Source organism: Moschus berezovskii, chromosome 5, assembly GCF_049115385.1.
Source record: "Moschus berezovskii isolate FMDL1 chromosome 5, NW_MosBer_1.0, whole genome shotgun sequence".
Lineage (NCBI taxonomy): Eukaryota > Metazoa > Chordata > Mammalia > Artiodactyla > Moschidae > Moschus > Moschus berezovskii.
Genome location: NC_142464.1, coordinates 22,236,203 through 22,256,396, shown reverse-complemented (window position 1 = coordinate 22,256,396; position 20,194 = coordinate 22,236,203). Strand labels below are relative to the sequence as shown.

Below are 20,194 nucleotides of genomic sequence, written 5' to 3'. Positions count from 1 at the left end.
GTATTATTGTTGTGAGCTTGCTCCCTGAAAAGACTGAACTAATTTACACGGCCACTGGCAATGAAGAAGTTCACTTATCCCGTTATAGTCCTGCTAATAATGCTGTGTCAGTTTTTTAAACTAAAAGCTATATACTTTAACAAATTCATTTCATTTCACATTTCTTTAACTGCTAGTGAGGCTGTGTATCTTTGCACATTGTGTTTTCTTATGTATTTATTTCTATAGGTTGTTTCTTTAGCACCTTTGACTGCAAATAAAGGAAAACCAGGACACTAATCCAAATATATACAACTATCCATATGTTTGGATTGGTAAACTGCTAATAATCTGCTAATTTATTTCCCCATCCTCTGCCTTTCTCCACTGTAATCAATGTATCAGATTTATAACTGGAATACTCTTCTTTTAAAAATAAAATTCCCATTCCCAAAATCTTCAGCTCAAAAAACCTTCAGTCAGTACTTCCCTAGTAGTCCAGTGTCTAAGACTCTGAGCCCCCGGGGTAGGAGGCCTGGGTTTAGTCCCTGGTCAGGGAACTATGTCCCACATGCCACAACTCGGAGTTCTTGTGCTACATCTGAAAATATCCCACATGCCACAACTAAAGATCCTGCATGCCACAAGCAAGACTGAAGATCCCAAGTGCTGCAGCTAAGACCCAGCACTGCCAAAAAAATAAATAAATATTTTAAACAAAGAAAAGTAATTTCGCCTTTTTTTTTTAAAAAAAATGCACATATCTTAAACCAAAAGTCAATCATCTGCCAAGTAACTCTAAGTCTGTCAGTTGGACCCTCATGACCCTTCAGCTTGTTGTCTTGCTCCTGTGTGTGTGCATCGTACATGCAACCTGAAATGCTTGTATTTCTTTAAGAACCACATGCTCTTTCTTGCTTCCTGCCTTGGTTCCTGCTGTTCCTCTGCTTGCCTCTTTCAGATTTTCCACTTAATACATTGGTGTGCCTCATGGGGGCATCTCAGGTATCACTTGCTCTAGGAAGCCTTTCCCCCCCAGTACCGTTGGGTCTGGTTATCTCTTGTGCTTCTTCCAAGTGTATTCTGTGCCTCTCTTTATCATGTGACTCCTTTTGTGTAGTGATCATGTCTTATCCATCTTTCTGCCCCTCAGTTCAGTTCAGTCTCTCAGTTGTGTCCAACTCTTTGCAACCCCATGGACTGCAGCCCGCCAGGCCTGCCTGTCCATCACCAACTCCCAGAGTTCACTCAAACTCATGTCCATTGAGTCAGTGATGCCATCCAACCATCTCATCCTCTGTCGTCCCCTTCTCCTGCCCTCAATCCCTCCCAGCATCAGGGTCTTTTCCAGTGAGTCAACTCTTCGCATGAGGTGGCCAAAGTATTGGCGTTTCAGCCTCAGCATCAGTCCTTCCAATGAACACTCAGGACTGATCTCCTTTACGATAGACTGGTTGGATCTCCTTGCAGTCTAAGGGACTCTCAAGAATCTTCTCCAATACCACAATTCAAAAGCATCAATTCTACCCTTAGGACTTAGTTTAGTGCTTCATACATAGTAGAAAGCACTGAATTCTTTCAGTTCAGTTCATTCGCTCAGTCGTGTCTTTAAATGCTCAGTAAATACTGAATGAGCAAATGGATTGTGCAGATTCTGCAACTTTCCAGTATTTTATTTTGAGAAAATTCATTTGATGTTGCTGTTTCTGTATGTGTATTATTAGTTTTAAATAGTGTTTTCCATAATCTTATTTTTATGGAATTAATTTTCTTTAAAAAAATTTTTTTGATTTAAAGATGATGAATAGAACCATGTCAAAGAAAGTTAAGTGCCTTATATATTTATTACCTAAATCCTTGACTGACCATTCCATTCCATTTTATGGGTATGGAAGTAGTTTTTTAAATATCTAATTTTTATTTTTGGACAGAGACTGATATATGCTAGCAGATACAGGAGAATTGAGCTTCAGATAAGGTTTGATTGCTCATAATTTGGGAAGTTAGCTTGGAGCAAAATATGTTCTAGAACAAAGATAATAACCTTCACTGAAAAATAAATGTGTTGGTCATGAGCCTGTACTGCATAGTGAGGACCTGGGAGCATCTCAGGATGCTCTTTTACCAGAGTTTCAGTACTGCTGTGACAGTAGTGAATTCAAGCATTTTGCCTAAAATACTCTAGGTACTGGACTTTATTTAGTTTGTTTTTGGGGGCTAAGCAGAACGTGGAAATATTGATTAAATCAATTTTATGTCATGCACTTCTATCTTTAAAGCTAAATTTTATAAAACTGAATATTATGCATGCTGGTAGAAAGCAAAAAGTAAAATTTACAATGTTTAACATGCAAGTAATCTACAGTATTTTCTAACATCTGGTAAGACACTGAAGTATTTTGAACATTATGTGTTTCTTCAAGGTATAGTAGCAATACATCTAAGGAAAAGGGATTTGATAGGCATTTCCTGGCAAATTCAGATATGAGAAACTATTGAAATTTTCTTGACACTTGTTTGATTTTTACTTCTCTTAGAATGTGTTACTTTGCTGAAACCAGTTTCAAAGTCTAGGCAGATTGATCCCCTGCAAGCTACACTTGAAGGTTAAGTAACTACAGATCTCAGCTAATCCTGTGTAATCTGCTGTTACTAAATGGCCATTTGTATTCCTGGAGCACCAGTTTCTGAATGCTTTGGATTTGTTTTTTACCTTTTGTGCAAATAACCTCTAAAAGGAGCCATGCATCTCTTTGCAAGTCTGTGCATTGTGCTTAGCTTTTTGGAGAGAGTGAGCTGTTTATGTCCTTCACAGTGCACCTGTGATTATCACGGCAGAAATGATGGCCTGGGATCAAGGTATGCTTCTCTCCTTGCTACTCAGTGTTCTAATGATTCCAAGGAAAAGGACTCAAACGGGATGGCCTTGTTTTGAAAGTAGTTGACTCTGCTCAGAAGTAAGACAGGAGGCTTAATTTAGATAAGCTTTAACGTAATTGTGTTAATCCTGGTTGCCTACTCCATTGTTTTCACTTCAGCAGTTTAACTCCTTCAAAGCTTCTCAATTTAATTTGAGACTCTCAAACACATTGTGTTACTAAAATATTCATTGCACTTATATTCACACAATGAACCTTGCAGGAGGTCAAACCACTGAAATTTGTGTGGCCAGTTCAACCTGATTATAGAAAGCAAAAGGGGGCAGGGCTGATCAGAATGTGTGTGACATGCCCAGATCATTTGCTTCCAGGGTTTTCCCTTTCATTTTGAGGATTATTTATGCCAACTGAATAGACTTTCGGAGGTAGGAAGGACGATCACAAGAGTGAAATTAGAGACGTTCATAATCGGAATTTTTCATTTGAAGATGTTAGAGTTTGAAAGAAATGGGTCAACCTTTTGTGTTGGACACTGTGGGACCTTGCAGAAGTTACTTAACCTCTGTGTTTCTTTAATATATGCTTGTGAAGTGAGAACAAGTGTTTATTTATAATATGCATGAGTCCTTTCATAGATAGAAGTTGCTGCTACTGCTGCTGCTGCTAAGTCGCTTCAGTTGTGTCCGACTCTGTGCGACCCCATAGACGGCAGCCGACCAGGCTCCGTCGTCCCTGGGATTCTCCAGGCGAGAACAGATAGATAGAAGTTAAACACAAAACAGAACTCTTCTTGGCTTAACATAGTAAACTTTTTATTTGAGAGAATTTTTAATTAACAAAACCAGGTTTTTTGTGACTCAGTTGACATGAACAGTGAGCCTCAAAGTAATTTGTTAAAAGAATTGCTCAATTTATGTCTTATAAATTTATACAAATAAATAATAATTAATACATATTTTTGTATAATTTTTCATGTTATTGTATAACATTTACTAATTCCTGGTATCTGTTTGAGATATTCACTCAAGGTGGTTAAAGACAGTGAGACGAATGTAACAATTTAAGACCTGCTTGGCAAAAGATATACTGCAGTTAATAACTCAGATCAGACTGCCTTTCAGAAAACAGTCACAGAAGTGTTTCCTTCTTCATGGTGGCCCCATTATTGATGCATTTTATAAAAAATCATAGCATGTTATGCCTGACAAGAACTCCAGAAATAATCTAGTTTGACCACTGTCATTTTTTAAATGGATAAATCATATAGAGACGAAATGGCTGGTCCGAGATCACAGTGTTGAATTGTTGCAGTGCCTGGCTGACAAAGAGACTAGGTCTTTTAGCTTCCAGTCGAGGCTTTCTCCAATACAATGCACTGGAATGCTGACTTAATGAGGAGAAGCTGGATCATTCTGGTATAAAGTACACTGAAATTTGTGATTCAGACTAGAGGTGAAGAGGTATGCCTAGAGAATTCCAGTGATGCCTCTCCTAAAGAGAGGAGATGAGACAGCCAGCACATTGCTTATGCTGCTTCCTTCTCTTTACATCATAGCCTGGCTTTAAAAATTCACTGATTTAATGTGATGTGTTTTACTGAATGGCTGTTTTATGTTTACTGCATGTGTAATGGATCATAATTCAGATGATGCTTTATATTAATCATTTTTAGCAGTCTGGTGGAGCTGAATATATAATGAGAGATGAATAAGTCTTTTTTTCCAGGTTTAAATGAATCTAAATTTTCTGATTTTTCATACTTTACACCTACACATGGACAGGTTTGTTTTCCTACATGCCACAAACAAGATCATGATGTCATTTGCTCAAGTTCACTTAAATTGTGAGCAGTAAAAAAAAATAAACTTGCAGTTAATTGGTTTATTTCTTAGGCTGAAAGCAATGCATTGGTCACATTGTTAAAACAGAGCTTAATTTCAGTCATCCAATATGAACACTTGCCATTTCTGTCCTCCCTTCCCTCCTTTCTTTCTTCCTTTCTCTGTGCTCCTCTTCATAAGGATCAATTTATAACTTCAATAGGGGATTCTTTTAAAATGGGGCATTTCCTAAAGAAGTTTATCATGTGCACGTTGGAGCTGGACAGGTGTGGGTTTGAAAGGTGGTTGTGTAACCACTAGCTCTGTGACTCTGGGAAGTTACCTAATGTTGACGGGCCTAGGTTATTTTATCTATAAAAATGAGATTGATGATAATAATAGCAAACACCTATTGAGTGCTTATTAACAAACACCTACTGAGTGCCCAGAAAGTGTAAACTTTTCCATCCATTTCAATTACTCACCGTAAGTGCACCATGTGGGAAAATGAATTGAGATGGGTGAAGTGGCTTTCCATGGCCACAAAGATGATAGAGCTTAGAGTCAAACCAAGACCAGACTGACTCTAGAGCTGGTACCTTTACCTTTTCCCTAATATCACTTCACTGGGCTGTTGTGATGATTAAAAAGGGGTGGAATGTGATGTATATTGCACATGCCTGACACATAAAAAGCTCAGGTTGAGCCACATGAAATTAATGATATTTGATGGCTTTTAACCTGCAAAAATGGCCATTTCATATGGTTCAACCTACAAGAATGTGATGAGATGACAAATTATTAATGAGCATTCAGCTAGGCTGAATGGATACTTCATACAAACCAGCAGGGAACGAAAAATTCTATGCATATTTCAAATAAGTATTACTTTCTTCAAATGAGCCTCAGAAAACAGATTTCCTTCCATTGCTTTGTGACACTAGGGCAGTGCTATGTAATGACCTTGATATGAATGAGGTACCTACAAACTTTCCCGTGGACACTGTGAAGCTTCGCATAGAAAAGACCGTTGTCCGTAGGATCCCCGCCGAGGCTTTCTACTACCTGGTGGAGCTCCAGTACCTCTGGCTGACTTACAATTCTGTGACCAGCCTTGACATCAGCAGCTTTTACAACCTAAAGCATCTGCATGAGTTGCACTTGGATGGAAATTCTCTGACGGCTTTCCCTTGGACATCTCTGAGGGACATGCCCCGCCTGAGGACCCTGGATTTGCACAATAACAGAATAACCAATGTGCCAAACGAGGCGGTCAGGTACCTGAAGAGCCTCACCTACTTGGATTTATCAAGCAACAGATTGACCACACTGCCAGCAGATTTCCTGGAAAGCTGGTCCCACTTAGTGACAGCATCATCCAGAAGCCTGAACCTTCCACCAAGAAGAATTATTCTCGGTAAGTTCACAGCCTTGGTCCAGACAGTTTGCTGTGTACCTTCTTCAGTTGTCCAGTCTTTTTGCATCTATTGAATTTGGTGTTTTACTCTGTACTTGCACTTTTGATGGAATAGTACTTTATGTTTTGACTGAGGTCAGTTTACTGGTTTGCCCTGTGTAAGGTATAATGACTCTTTTTGTGTCTGTATACGTGCGCACCATGTGTGTATGTGTATGAGCGTGAATGCATCCATGTTTGTGCAATGAGGGCAGCAGGTGTTTGTGTGTGTGTGTGTGAGGGGAGGGAAGGGAATTTGCCTCATAAACTGGGAGACAAATGCTGCTCTGATTCTCAAGAGCACATCAGTGCTCCGTACTCTGCCACAAATGACGTTTTTGCTCTGGTCTCTTTTCAGCCCTTTATCAGGGTCTTCAGGAGTGAGGGACGGGCATCTCCATCTTTATTAAGTAGCAGTGGTTTAGTTGGTTAGGAAGTGTAGCTTCCAGATGTGTGTGTACATATGTGAGTCACTCAGTTGTGTCCAACTTGTTGTGACCCCATGGACTGTAGCCCACCAGGCTCCTTTGTCCATGGGATTCTCCAGACAAGACTACTGAGTGGGTATCCATTCCCTTCCCAGGGGATCTTCCCGACCCAGGTTTCAAACCCAGGTGTCCTGAATTGCAGGCAGATTCTTTACCATCTGAGCCAGCAGGAAAGCCCTGTCGCCTCCATATATTCTTAATTAAAAAACAAACAAACAAACTAGTCTAAATACCTGTTATTTTACTGACCCTAGATGGGTCTCCTAATGGATTTAATCTCTTAGTTTAGCTGTGATTAATCTTGTGAATTTTGATCCTGAATTTGTTTAGATTTTATGGATATTTATCTTGGATTTTTAACACGTAAACTCCTTCTAGCAAGCCCTTCTCTTCTTTTTGTTTGTCTTCCTACAGTGCTTCGCACAGTGCTCTGGTGAATGCCCAGTTAATGTGACTGCCCAGTTGAAGTCAGTGAACTGAGACCCTTCTCAACAGTATCTGTGGGCAGTGAGGCCTTTTCCCACTTTTGTATGAGACACAGACCTGAAGCTTTGACAAAGCAATTTGATTTGCTAAAGTTTTGTTCATCCCATAAGGCTTTTTTGAATTGCACAAGATATGTTCATCATGGCTGCAGAAGAAGTTGTAATTTTCAGAAAAATGAAAGAAATTTTGAGTGTTTGTCAGTGAAATGACTTATAAGACTTTGGAATGAGAAGCAACTGGATGCTAAGAAATTGTGCCAGAAATTTCTACTGACCAATATCACTTGCTAAATATTTTCTGAAATAAAGTATAAATGAAAGACAAATTTGATATTTTTTATAGAAAGGAAAGTACTATGCATTTTATAATAATTGTAAATGGAGTATAACCTTTAAAAAATTTGAATAGCTATATCATACACCTATATCATAAATTGTATCTCAACTACACTTCAATAAAAAGTATTTTAATTGGAAAAAAAAAGAAATATTGTGACAGCACTTAAATGGCTTTAGATTACTTTTGTTGAAATGTATATGCATTTTGGTGCTTATGAAACTAAAAATATTTTCTCCATAAGAACAAAATAGAGAAAAAGTCACAAAATTTTTCTTGCACAGCTGTTTCATGTCTTGACCACTATCTATCCTTCAGACATTTTTGTTTACATAATAAGAGAAGCATTTTAGGGTGGGTTAGAGAAAAAAATTAGTTTAATTTAGCAATAGTTGTGAAGTCCTTAAATATTAATAAATATACTGTGATAGGAGCCATGCAAAACCATACTGTAGTACTTAGTTACTTTATTCTAGTGACTAATTTGATTCTTATGAGTAACACTAATGGCTAGAAATTTTCATAACTTAAAATTCCATAACACTAGAATCTTATTTTGCTATGTATTTTTAAAAGTTTCTTTGAATGCAATTCCTAATTCTAATAAAATTACTCAATGGAGATATAGACTAGAAAATAAAATCAAATTATTAAATGGCTATTAATAGCTCTCTAATGATTAGTTGCTAATATGAAGAAATAATTTTATAGAACATTAATATTTTCCTTTTTGCTTTCCTTTCCTTTGGAGTCAGATCCACAAAACATCACTTAGACCAAAGTCAGTGAGGTTATTGCCTATATTTTCTTCTAGAAATTTTATGGTTTGAAGTCTTATATTCAAGTCTTTAATCCATTTTGAGTTAATTTTTGTGTATAGTGTAAGGTGGTGGTCTAGTTTCATTCTTTTTCGTGTGACTGTCCAGCTTTCCCCACACCACTTACTGAGGAGACTGCCCTTTCTCCTTTTCATGTTCTTTAGCCCTTTGTTGTAAATTGTCCACACCTGTGTGGACTTGTTTCTGGGCTCTCAGTTCTATTCCACTGATCTGTGTGCCTGTCTTTGTGCTAAGTACTATACTCTTTGATTTTTACAGCTTTGTAGTATAATTTGTGGAGAAGGCAATGGCAACCCACTCCAGTACTCTTGTCTGGGAAATCCCATGGATGGAGGAGCCTGGTAGGCTATAGTCCATGGGGTCGCAGAGTCGGACATGACTGAGTGGCTTCACTTTCACTTTTCACTTTCATTCACTGGAGAAGGAAATGGCAACCCACTCCAGTGTTCTTGCCTGGAGAATCCTAGGGATGGGGGAGCCTGGTGGGCTGCCGTCTATGGGGTCGCACAGAGTCAGACTCGACTGATGTGACTTAGCAGCAGCAGCAGCAGTATAATTTGAAGTCAGGAATCATAATATCTCCAGCTTTTTTCTTTCTCAAGATTATTCTGGCTATTTGGGATCCTCTGTGGGCCGATACAAATTTTAGAATTATTTGTTGTAGTTCTCTGAACTATGCTATTGAAATTTTGATTAGATAGCATTGAATATATAGATCACTTTGGGTAATACAGTTATTTAAAAAATGTTAATTCTTTCAGTCTATGAGCACAGTATGTCATTCCATTTATTTTCATCATCCTCCATCTCTTTCATTAGTGTCTTATAGTTTTTAGTGTACAGATTTTCATCTTCTTAGTTAAACTTATTTCCAGGCATTTTATTCTTTTTATTGCAATTATAAATGGGATTGTTTTCTTAATTTTTCTTTCTGATTGCTTGTTGTTAGTGTATAGAAATGCCACAGATTTCTGTATATTGATTTAGTATCATGTGAGTTAATTGAATTCATGGTTTTTTTTTTGGTGGTTTTTTAGTGTTTTCTATATATAGTTTCATGTCATCTGCAAATAGTGACAGTTTTGCTTCTTCCTTTTTAGATACAAGTGCCTTTTCTTTCTTTCCCCCCCCTTTTTTTTTGCCTATATTTTTTGGCTAGTACTTTCAATATAGTGTTGAATCAAAGTGGTGAGACTAAGCATCCTTATCTTGTTTCTAATCTTAGTGGAAAAGCTTTCAGCTTTCCATCCTTGAGTATGATGTTAACTATGAGTTTGTCATATATGGCCTTTACTATGTTGAGGTACATTCCCTCTATACCCATTTTGTTGAGAGGTTTTTTTTAAAATCATAAATGGATGTTGAATTTTGTCAGATGCTTTTTCTGTATCTATTGAGATGATCATATGTTTCATCCTTCAATTTGTTAAATGATATGTTACACCGATTAAATTGTGGATGTTAAAACATCCTTGCATCCTTGTAATAAATCCCGCTTGATTATGGTATATGATCCTTTTACGGTATTCTGGGATTTGGTTTGCTAATATTTTATTGAGGAACAGTTCAGATTATTTAAAAACTTACACAAGAATACTATTATAACATTAAATTTATGTAATTTTACATGATCATGCAATAATGCATGATCATGAGTATTTCACAATTTGCAAAGAAAAAGACGAAAAGTTATACTAATTAACTGTTCTCTTTGACATCTTTCTGCTTTTCTGTATTTTCAAAATGTTCTGCAATGATCATGCATTACTTTTTATAGTCATAATAGTAAGCAACAAAAGGTATTTTGAAACATGTCCAGACATGTGTGGTAGCTGACCAAAGCAAAGTCATGACTGCTGCGTCACAAAATGGGGAAAGAATTGCTACCCCCTGCAAAGAAGACTTGTTCATGTGTGTGCATCACACACAGAAAACTCAGTTTTCACATCTGGAAAATGGAGATAGCAGGGTTTACTCCATCTTGCTAATAGAAGTGTAATGAGAATGCAGTTTATGTGACAATCCTTTAGAATATAAACTGGACAGTTTCTGAGGCTATGACTTTAGATCAACAACAGTCTATAGCATTGGTGACTGAGATGTGATTATCTTATAAAGAAGGACTTCTCTAGTTTGACTTTTTTGTTAGTTTAACTATAGTGTACCTGTCTTCCAGTTTCATTGTTTAAATATGGTAGTGATAACCAGCTCTATATTATTTAGAACTCAAGTGCTTAACTGTAGCAATTATATCTTTCCAGGTGCCCTGTAGAATTTATTTTTGTACTATTATAGTGGGATACATTCTCTATTCATTTCTTTTTTATTGTTGTTAACAGAGTCTATTTATAATAGTAATAGTAGCTAATACCGATGGATGCTAGACCAAGCCTAGTTCTTATAATTTATGGATATAACTTCTAGTGTCACATTAACCCCATGATAAGTACTGTTTCGTCCCTATTTTATAGATGAAGAAATGAGGCATAAGTTAAAACACTTGCCCAGATTCATTTATTCCATAGTGATAGGGTTTGAATACAAACCATTTGGTTGTAGAATCCTTGCTCTTCCCCACTGCTTTGTAATGCAAGGTATGTAGTAATACCAGAGTTATTTTCCTCATATATATTATTTTACTGATCTATTTAAATCAAATATTTATTTAATAAAAAAGAATTTAGGGAGAGGTTTTTCAGTTACTCCATTTCTCTTCTGTGTGAATAAAAATATCAACCTAATAAAATTGTCCTTTAATGTAGTTATAAAAATGTTAAGTAGTGTCCTGCAAATAAGCATTTAAATTAACTGTGAAACCAGACTGATTTGTAGTACAGGTAAATTTTCATGACCTCTTTCTCAAGAATAAGAAAATATTTACACAGGCAAAGTCTGTAAGGCCTAACACTGTTTATCTTGGAGGAAAAACTCTGTAGCAGAAGAGTATAAATTGCTTTTTTGTGTCCTTCTTACTGGAACCTAGAATTGCTTAGTTGTTAAGGGCTCTTCTATTCAGAACGGCTTTCTTGGTGGCTCAGGAGTAAAGAATCCACCTGCCAGTGCAGGAGATGGTTTTGATCCCTGGGTCGGGAAAATACCCTGGAGAAGGATATGGCAACCCACTCCAGTGTTTTTGTGGGAAACCCCATGGACAGAGGCGTCTGGTGGGCTACAGTCTATACAGTCATAAAAGAGTCAGACACGATTTAGCAACTAAACAACAAAAAATGCAGAATGGAGTTTGCCAGAGGGCAGTGGTGGCCCTGAATATTCCCACAGAATTCTGTAAAATGGCATTAATTTACTTCGACAAATACTTCTGAATCTATTGGCTTACCTGCTCTTTCCTAGGCACAGAGGAGACAAATCCATACAATTAAGGCTTACCCTTTGCCAGATATTCATCTGAGGACTGCCTGGCAGTATCTCAGCCTCTAGGACAACCCCATGAGGTGGATCTGTAATTGTCATCACCTTCTTTTTCCAGCTGGTAAAGAGGCAGAGTCAAGTTTCAACTTCACAGTCCATCTCCAGAGACATGACTTTTATTTTTTAAACTTAAAAAAACATTTATTTAAAAAAATTTAATTAAAATTTTTTTTTGGCTGCACCGTATGGCTTATGGGATCTCAGTTCCCTGTCCAGAGATTGAGCCCAAGCCATGGCAGTGAAAGCCGGGAATCCTAACCACTAGGCAATCAGGGAACTCCTTAAACTATTTTTTAATTTGAGGAATTGAGATATCATATGCATACCATGAATCTTATGTGTACAATTTAGCAAATGATGGTAAACCTATACTTGCACAAAACACACACCCTCATCAAGATACAGAGTATTTTCATCACCCTAGAAAGTTTCCCCGTGCCCTGCCTCATCAGTCTTCCCCTGCCCCAGAGAACTACTACTTTTATTTCTATGACCATAAGTTAATTTTGCCTATTCTATAATTTCATTTGAGGTACTTTTGTGCTTGGCTTCTTTCACTCAACATTATATATGTTTTTGAGATTCAACCATGTCATTGCACATGTTGGTAGTTTCTTATTGCTCAGTCTATTCAATTGTATAAGTGTACCATTTATTCATCTTTTGTCCTGTTGTTGGACAGATGGGCTGTTTCCAGTTTTTAGCTTTATTATGAATTAAGCTGCTGTTAACATTTTTGTGTAAAGTTTTTGTTGCTATGTTCTCATATCTCTTGGATAAATTCCTAGGATTGAAATTGTTGAGTCATAGGATGGCTAGATATATAACTTTTTAAGAAAGAAACTGCCAGTTTTCCAGAGGTTGTACTGTTCTACACTTCCATTAGCAAGTCTGTTCCACATCCTCAGCAGCACTTGACATTGTCAGTCTTTATTATTTTTGTTATTCTTGGGAGTGATTATGTCAGGGGAGTGGTATTTCATTGTCATTTTAGTTTGCATTTCTCTGATTAGTAATGGTATTGACCATTTACATTTACTTATTGACCATTGGTATATTTATAATTTTTAATTTTGTTCATCTTTTTATTACTGAGTATAAGTCTTCATAAATTATATGTATTATGAACATTTTCTCAAGTCTTGTCTATTGATTTTCTTCATGATGTCTTTTTTTTTTTAATTTTCTTCATGATGTCTTTTGTAAGATGCGTGTTATAGGATGCTCGGGGCTGGCATGCGGGGATGACCCAGAGGGAGGATAAAGGGAGGAGGGAGGTGAGAGGGGGGTTCAGGAGGGGGAACTTATGTAAACCCGGGGCGAATTCATGTCAATGTATGGCAAAACCAACCAATATAATATTGTAAAATAATTTGCCTCCAATAAAAAATAAATTAATTACTAAAAAAAAAAAGAAAGCTTAATTTTGATGACATCTGATTTATCAGTTTTTCCTTTTATTGTTAGTGATTTCTGTGTACCATCTAAGAAATATTTGCATATCTACAGGTCACAGAAAGCCCCCTTGTGGCTCAGACGGTAAAGAGTCTGCCTGCAGTGCAGGAGACCCAGGTTCGATCCCTGGGTTGGGAAGATCCCTTGGAGAAGCAAATGGCAACCCACTCCAGTAATCTTGCCTGGAAAATCCCATGGATAGAGGAGCCTGGTACAGTCCATGGGGTCACAAAATGTCAGACACGACTGAGTGACTTCACTTTCACAGGTCACAGAGATAGTCTTTCTTTGTAGTTTTAACTTTTATATTCAGTTTTTAGCTTTATATTCTTAGCTTTTATGCTTATGACTATGACCCAGCTCAAAACAGTTTTTGAGTATAGTGTGAGGTAGGGGTTAAGGTCTACTTGTTCCCAAATAGATGTCCAGTCGGAGAAGGCAATGGCAACCCACGCCAATATTGTTGCCTGGAAAATCCCATGGGCGGAGGAGCCTGGTGGGCTGCCATCTATGGGGTCACACAGAGTCGGACACGACTGAAGCGACTTAGCAGTTAGCAAATGTCCAGAAGTTCTAGCACCGTTTGTGAAAAAGGCTTTACTTTACGTTTTGAATTGTTAAGTAAAACTGCCTCCACAAAGTTGACTAAGGTATGGTTTTGCCTTCAAGAGCTTATAGTCTACAGAATAACTTTTGTACTGGAATTTATTGCTGACTTTTCATAAAGAATAGCATATCCAACTACTGTGATGCACAAAAAACATTATCCTTTGAGAAATGGGACAAGGCAAAGTTGATTTACCCCTATCCAAGAATAGTTTAAAATTAATTAATGCAAATTGCTGGTTGTGGTTGGTGCTTTGCCAAGGAATGCAGTACAAGTAATAGTTTAACTTTCAGTGAGTTCTTTTATCTTTGTCCCCAGAAGAAAAAAAAAACACTTGAATGTGTTCAGCTCTAGATTACTATTATTATTAAGGCTTTAAAAGTTGTATCCTTAACTTTGGATGTTCATAGCATGAATAAATATTTTATTTTTGAGGGATTTAAAAATAAACACATCGCTTTTAGATGTAATCCTTTGGATTAATTTTTAAAGGATTTTGTTTTACCATTAACACTTTTTGGTAACAGTTTCAAAGTATAAATGAAACTCTTAATTTTATAGCTCTTGATATTTCCCTATATAGACAGTTATGCTATAGACATTGCTGTTTTAACACTTGTTATTTGTAGATGACAGCACTTACAGCTGCCACCCACATTCTAGGTGCTTTTCAGTGGCAAAGAGATAAGTGAGTTATGGTGGAAGAAGCATTAGACTAGGAGGCTCAAACACCTAGGACTTGGGATTCTAAGCTACTTACAATGTCAAGGCAGTAATTTCTTTGTGCCTTATTGTCTTCTGGTATGAAATTGGAAGAATCATACTAGCTTCCTGAGGTCAGTATAAGACATATATATGGTTGTTAAGAATGAGAGCTTTAAGATCAGGATAGTGAAAGTGAAAGTTTTTCAGTTGTGTCTGACTCTTTGCAACCCCATGCATGGACTATATAGTCCATGGAATTCTCCAAGCCAGAATATTGGAGTGGGTAGCCATACCCTTCTCCAGGGGATTTTCCCGACCCAGGGATCCAACCCAGGTCTCCTGCATTGCAGGCAGATTCTTTACCAGCTGAGCCACCAGGGAAGCTCAAGAATACTGGAGTGGGTAGCCTATCCCTTCTGCAGTGGATCTTCCCGACCCAGGAATCAAACCAGGGTTTCCTGCATTGCAGGCGGATGCTTTACCAGCTGAGCTACCAGGTCACCCTAAAGCAGGGTAAAATGTAGACCCTTTACAATTTTTGATAAGTGCAGTATTTGTCTCATAGGAAGCAACCAGTAACTGCTGTTTTGTGTTGTTATTATTTTAATTTTAACTTTTATTAAAGTATAATTGACTTACAATGTGTTTAATTTCTGCTGTATAGCAAAGTGACTCAGTTATACATGTATCTATTCTTTTCATGGTTTATCACAGGATATGGAATGTAGTTTCCTGTGCTGTACAGTAGTACCTTGTTGTCTATCCATCCTGTATGTAATAGTTTGAATCTGTTAATCCCAAACTCCCAGTCTTTCCCTCCCCTCCTCCACTCCCCGCTTGACAACCACAAGCCTGTTCTCTATATCTGTAAGTTTGTTTCTGTTATTATTTTATAAAGAAAAAAAGCTGGCATACAAAGTCAAAGTCTTTTTAAAGTATGAGTATTCTATACACATTATATTATTTGACAGAATGAATTTGATATTTATTGGCAGGTTGAGTAGAATTTAAATCAGTATAGGGACTAAATGTGAGAAGAAGGTTAAGGTAATTCATCCATAAAAGAAAAGAAATTTCTAATATAGAAGATAGTAGAAATAGTAAGCTTTACCAATACTGGCAGAGAAATATGAAGCACTCACAAAGTGCTGTTACAGTAAAAATAGGCATATATAGAGATCTGGAATTTATGAATGGTTAGGTATTCTACCATGGTTAGACTTTTTTAAACTTGTGGTTCTGCTTTTTCTTCTTAAAAATCAATACAAATCCACTCCACAACCACAAATCTCTTTGAGATAAACCTTTTCTAACCTTGGACTTTTCTTGTAAGGCTGGTATGGGACATCACCCTTAAGATCCTTAAGATTTCTGTCTGACTGAATGCTCTGAAGGCACCATCTTAGATCTTTCTGAGGTCCTAGCAACTAATTGTATAGAACCACCCACCTGAATTTGACTTTTGCTCTGAGACCCTTTCTTAATTTGAGAATTTTGGAGAGGGTGGTGTAAGAAGCAGTTTTATTGGGTTTAGCTCCTCTACATTTAATGATTCTTCCTTTAGCTGTTGTCTCTCCTTTATATTTTACTATGAGCAGCAGGAAGACACCAGGCAGCAGTTTCAACACCGTGTGGAAATATCCTTAGCTGGAACATTCATTTCATTGAGTGCATTTTCTAGTTTCCATGTTAACCACCAGTGATAGTGTTGCTAAACTTTCTGCTACTTCATAACAAGGGTGTGCCCTTTTCTTTACTTTCCAATAATATTTTTCTCACTTTTCTTTAAGCTTTCACTGACAGCCTCTTTGAAGGGTACAACACTTTGGCTAACAGTTCTGAAAGCCAAGGCAGATCCTGAAGGCACTTGCAACTGGAGGCTGTCAGCTAACTGTATTTCCTGCTGCTGATTCTCTCTTGAAGTGGGATTTGAGCAGTGTACCTCCATGGCCACCACATGTGACATTCATGCCAAGCCATGTTCTACCACTTTTTTCCAATCTTGTCACCTAACTTTGCCTATGTGTCACTCTATGCTTCTGTTACACAGAAATTGTACTACCTCAAAGTCACACAAAATATTGACATATTGCAGGCTGAGTTAGGTGCCTCTCAGCATCCTATAATAATATTTATAATAATATAAATACTTTCTGGCACTCTGGAAGTCTGTCACCGTATTTATGACATTCTGTGATACTTGGATTCAGATCTTGACTTTGACACTAATCAGCTACATGACCTGGGTCAAGTTATTTGGTTTCTCTGTGTCTCAGCTTCTTCATTTTTAAAATGGGGGAAATAATATTCTTTTCATAGAACTGTAGGGATTAAATCAAATAATAGTAGGTAAGTGCTTAGAACAGAGCCTAGTGCAAAATAAATGTTCAATAACTATTAGCTATGATCATTAAAGGATTCCCAGGTGGCTCAATGGTAAAGAGTCTGCCTGCAATGCAGGAAACCCGGGTTTGATCCCTGGGTTGGGAAGATCCCTTGGAGAAGGAAATGGCAACCCACTCCAGTATTCTTGCCAGGAAAGTTCGATGGACAGAGGAGGTTGGCAGGCTACAAGTCCATGGGGTCTCAGAGGCGGACACACTGAGTACGCATGCACACACACATGACCACTGATGATCTGAACTGACAGGACACATTGAATTGGTGGCTGGAGTGCAGGGTAAAACTGACAGGTGACTCTGGCCCTTCAAAGTACTTACGTTTTCAGGGCCAGAGTGCAGAAATGCCATCCCACGAGGCTGTGAGTAGACGGATGTCATCAGGAAAAACTTTATCAACCTTTTCCTCTCTTCTGGTCTAGGTCTGCAGGACAACCCATGGTTCTGTGACTGTCACATTTCCAAAATAATGTCATTGTCAAAAGTCGCTGACCCTGCAATAGTGCTTCTTGATCCGATGATGGTGTGTAGCGAACCGGAACGCCTCACAGGGATTCTGTTTCAGCGGGCTGAGCTGGAGCAGTGTCTGAAGCCATCAGTGATGACCTCAGCTACCCAGATCACATCTGCTCTGGGCAGCAATGTCCTGCTGCGGTGTGATGCCACTGGCTACCCCACCCCGCAGCTCACGTGGACCAGACCAGATAGCTCGCCAGTCAATTATACAGGTATCTTCTTAATTCAGGCCTTTGAAATAAGGTGTTTACAAATGTCTGAACTTAATCTTGTGTTTTTGTATGGTTTGAGATTGGCTGGCTATTTCAAATAAAATATTGCTAAGAGTGTTGAATGGAAAAATTTTGAAAGGTACAGTTTACTGATTAATATTTTCCTGTTTGTCTGATTAACCACACGGATGAAATTAGACTATCTGATTTTTTTTTTCTTAGATGGAAAACAACATGATTCAGCATCTGGACGGTTGCAGATAGGCCTCTGTCTTTAACTGTCCTCCATCAGAGGAAAATTAAAAAAAACCCCAAAACCAAAAACCTCATGGTTTACCAGGTTATCTAAATGAAATATACTGTGAAAGAAAGGAACAGAAATTATGACTCCTCCATGCTATAAAATGGAGAAGGAAATGGCAGCCCACTCCACTGTTCTTGCCTGGAGAATCCCAGGGACGGGGGAGCCTGGTGGGCTTCCGTCTGTGGGGTCGCACAGAGTCGGACACAACTGAAGCGACTTAGCAGCAGTAGCAGCATGCTATAAAATGATCCATGATGCCTTCTGACTGTGTGGATGGTTGAATTTTATTACAATGAAAAAAATATTTTGAGAAATATTTAAGTAATGTCTTGTGATAAACATTTTATAGAATCACAGTAGGTTAAAATTGAAGGGATATCTGAGATCACTTTGTCTTATCCCCTTGTTTAAAAAATGAGGAAACAGAGGTCTAAAAACTGATAGCTTGTCTAGAATCACATACTATTTAGTGACAAAATTTACTAAGGCCAAAGTTTCTTCTCAGCCCCATGTATTTTTAAAATACTATTTCCCATACAAACCTCTGTCACCTGGTATGTCCTAGATTTCCATGTAAACCATTTACAGAACCATCACCTGCTTTCAGAGACTTGCAGTGTGCCACTTCTCTTTTATGTGAGAGGTATGCGTGTAGGACCAGAAATTGTTTACTTTTCAGTTGGCATGTTGCTTGAGTCTTTTCTTTCTTTTTTTCTCACAGAGTATGCATTTTTTCTTTATTTCAGTAATTCAGGAATCTCCAGGGGAGGGAGTCAGATGGTCCATAATAAGCTTGACAGGCATTTCTTACATGGATGCTGGGGATTACAAATGTAAGGCCAAAAATTTGGCTGGAATGTCAGAAGCTGTGGTCACTGTGACAGTGGCTGGTGTTGTCACAGCCACCAACTCATCAGATACTTCTGAAAGAAGAACTGAGGATCACCCTGAACAAGAGGTCCAGCCAGGATCTAGACGAGCCGCATCTCTGCCTGGTTCATCATCGTCTCCCTGGCCTTATTCCTCCTTTTCTTCCACTTTTCCTCCTACTTCAACTTCATCTCCTCCCTCCACTGCTTCCTTCTCCTTGTCTCCTTTCTTCTCCTCCACTGTTTCTTCAGCTCCAGCTCCAAGTAGTAGAATATCCGCAAGCACCACCACTGCTAGCCGACAGTCACTCAGCCCAGATGGGAAAAGAAGTGCTAAGACAGAGATGGGTGGAGGGAAGCTTCCCCCAGCTAGTGCAAGTAGAAGAGAAGAGTTGGCACTGTTGGATCGAGCCCTGCGAATGGAAACGAATGCCACAATAGAAAACCTCCAGGTGGTCAGCAAAACAGAAGAAAGTGTGATTTTGACATGGGACACCGTTAACACCACCCAGAACTCGGAAGTGACCGTGTTTTATTCCAAATATGGTGAGAAGGACCTGCTGCTGCTTAATGTGAACTCCAGCAAGAACCAAGTCACCATAAATGGCTTGCTGCCTGGTTGGCATTATATAGCATGTGTCTGTCCGAAGGGAATGCCTCCCCAGAAAGACCAGTGTATCACCTTTTCTACTGACAGAGCTGAAGAAGAAGGAAATTCTCAAGAGTCTTTCCTGATGGTGGTGAGTGGTGCTGCCTGCGTTGCTGTCTTGCCATTGATTTTTTTCCTGTTGTACAAAGTTTGCAAACTTCAGTGTAAGCCAGACTCCCTCTGGGAAGATGATTTGGCAAAAGAGACTTATATCCAGTTTGAGACGCTGTCCCCCAGGTCTCAAAGTGTAGGGGAACTGTGGACGCGAAGGCCCAGAGCCGAATCAGAAAAACTGCCACTTTGCTCTAGGTCAAGTGTGGAGTTTCCTGACTATTAAAAGTGAGGGTTCTGGATCGGAGTATTATTGCTAAAGTTTTACAGCTCAGGCACATGTGAGCTCCACAGAATTTCTTTCACAAAATTAAGGATCTAGAGGTATAGTTGACTCTCTGTTTGGATGACTTTTGGACGCTTTTCACATCCTTTATGAAAAAAATCACAGACAGAGTGATTTTAAGTGTGTTTAAAAAAAATCATGAGACTTCTGAACTGAAAAGACAAATAATTTTCTTTTTTTTTTTCTGTAGAAAATGTCCATAGAAATCATTTTTAGGGTAGTGCTAAGTCAGTTGATAATATATTTTAGGATAATACTTTAGTTCTTAAAAATAAATTCATGTGAAAATAGTCATAAAAAGTAAAGTCTGAATTTTAAAAAGATAGCTTTTTGGGGCAGTGAAGAAAGATTAGTATAACCAGTTAAGCC

General features: G+C 38.2%; 1 protein-coding gene across 1 annotated transcript; it reads left to right on the top strand.

Moving 5' to 3' along the window:
- Positions 1 to 2,722: 2,722 nt before the first annotated feature.
- On the top strand, positions 2,723 to 19,799 carry LRIT3 (leucine rich repeat, Ig-like and transmembrane domains 3). The gene is given in 5 exon segments (XM_055434165.2): positions 2,723 to 2,838; positions 5,623 to 6,095; positions 17,301 to 17,606; positions 18,657 to 19,752; positions 19,754 to 19,799. Coding segments are annotated over 5 exon segments (2,037 nt in total).
- The last annotated feature ends 395 nt before the right edge of the window (positions 19,800 to 20,194 follow it).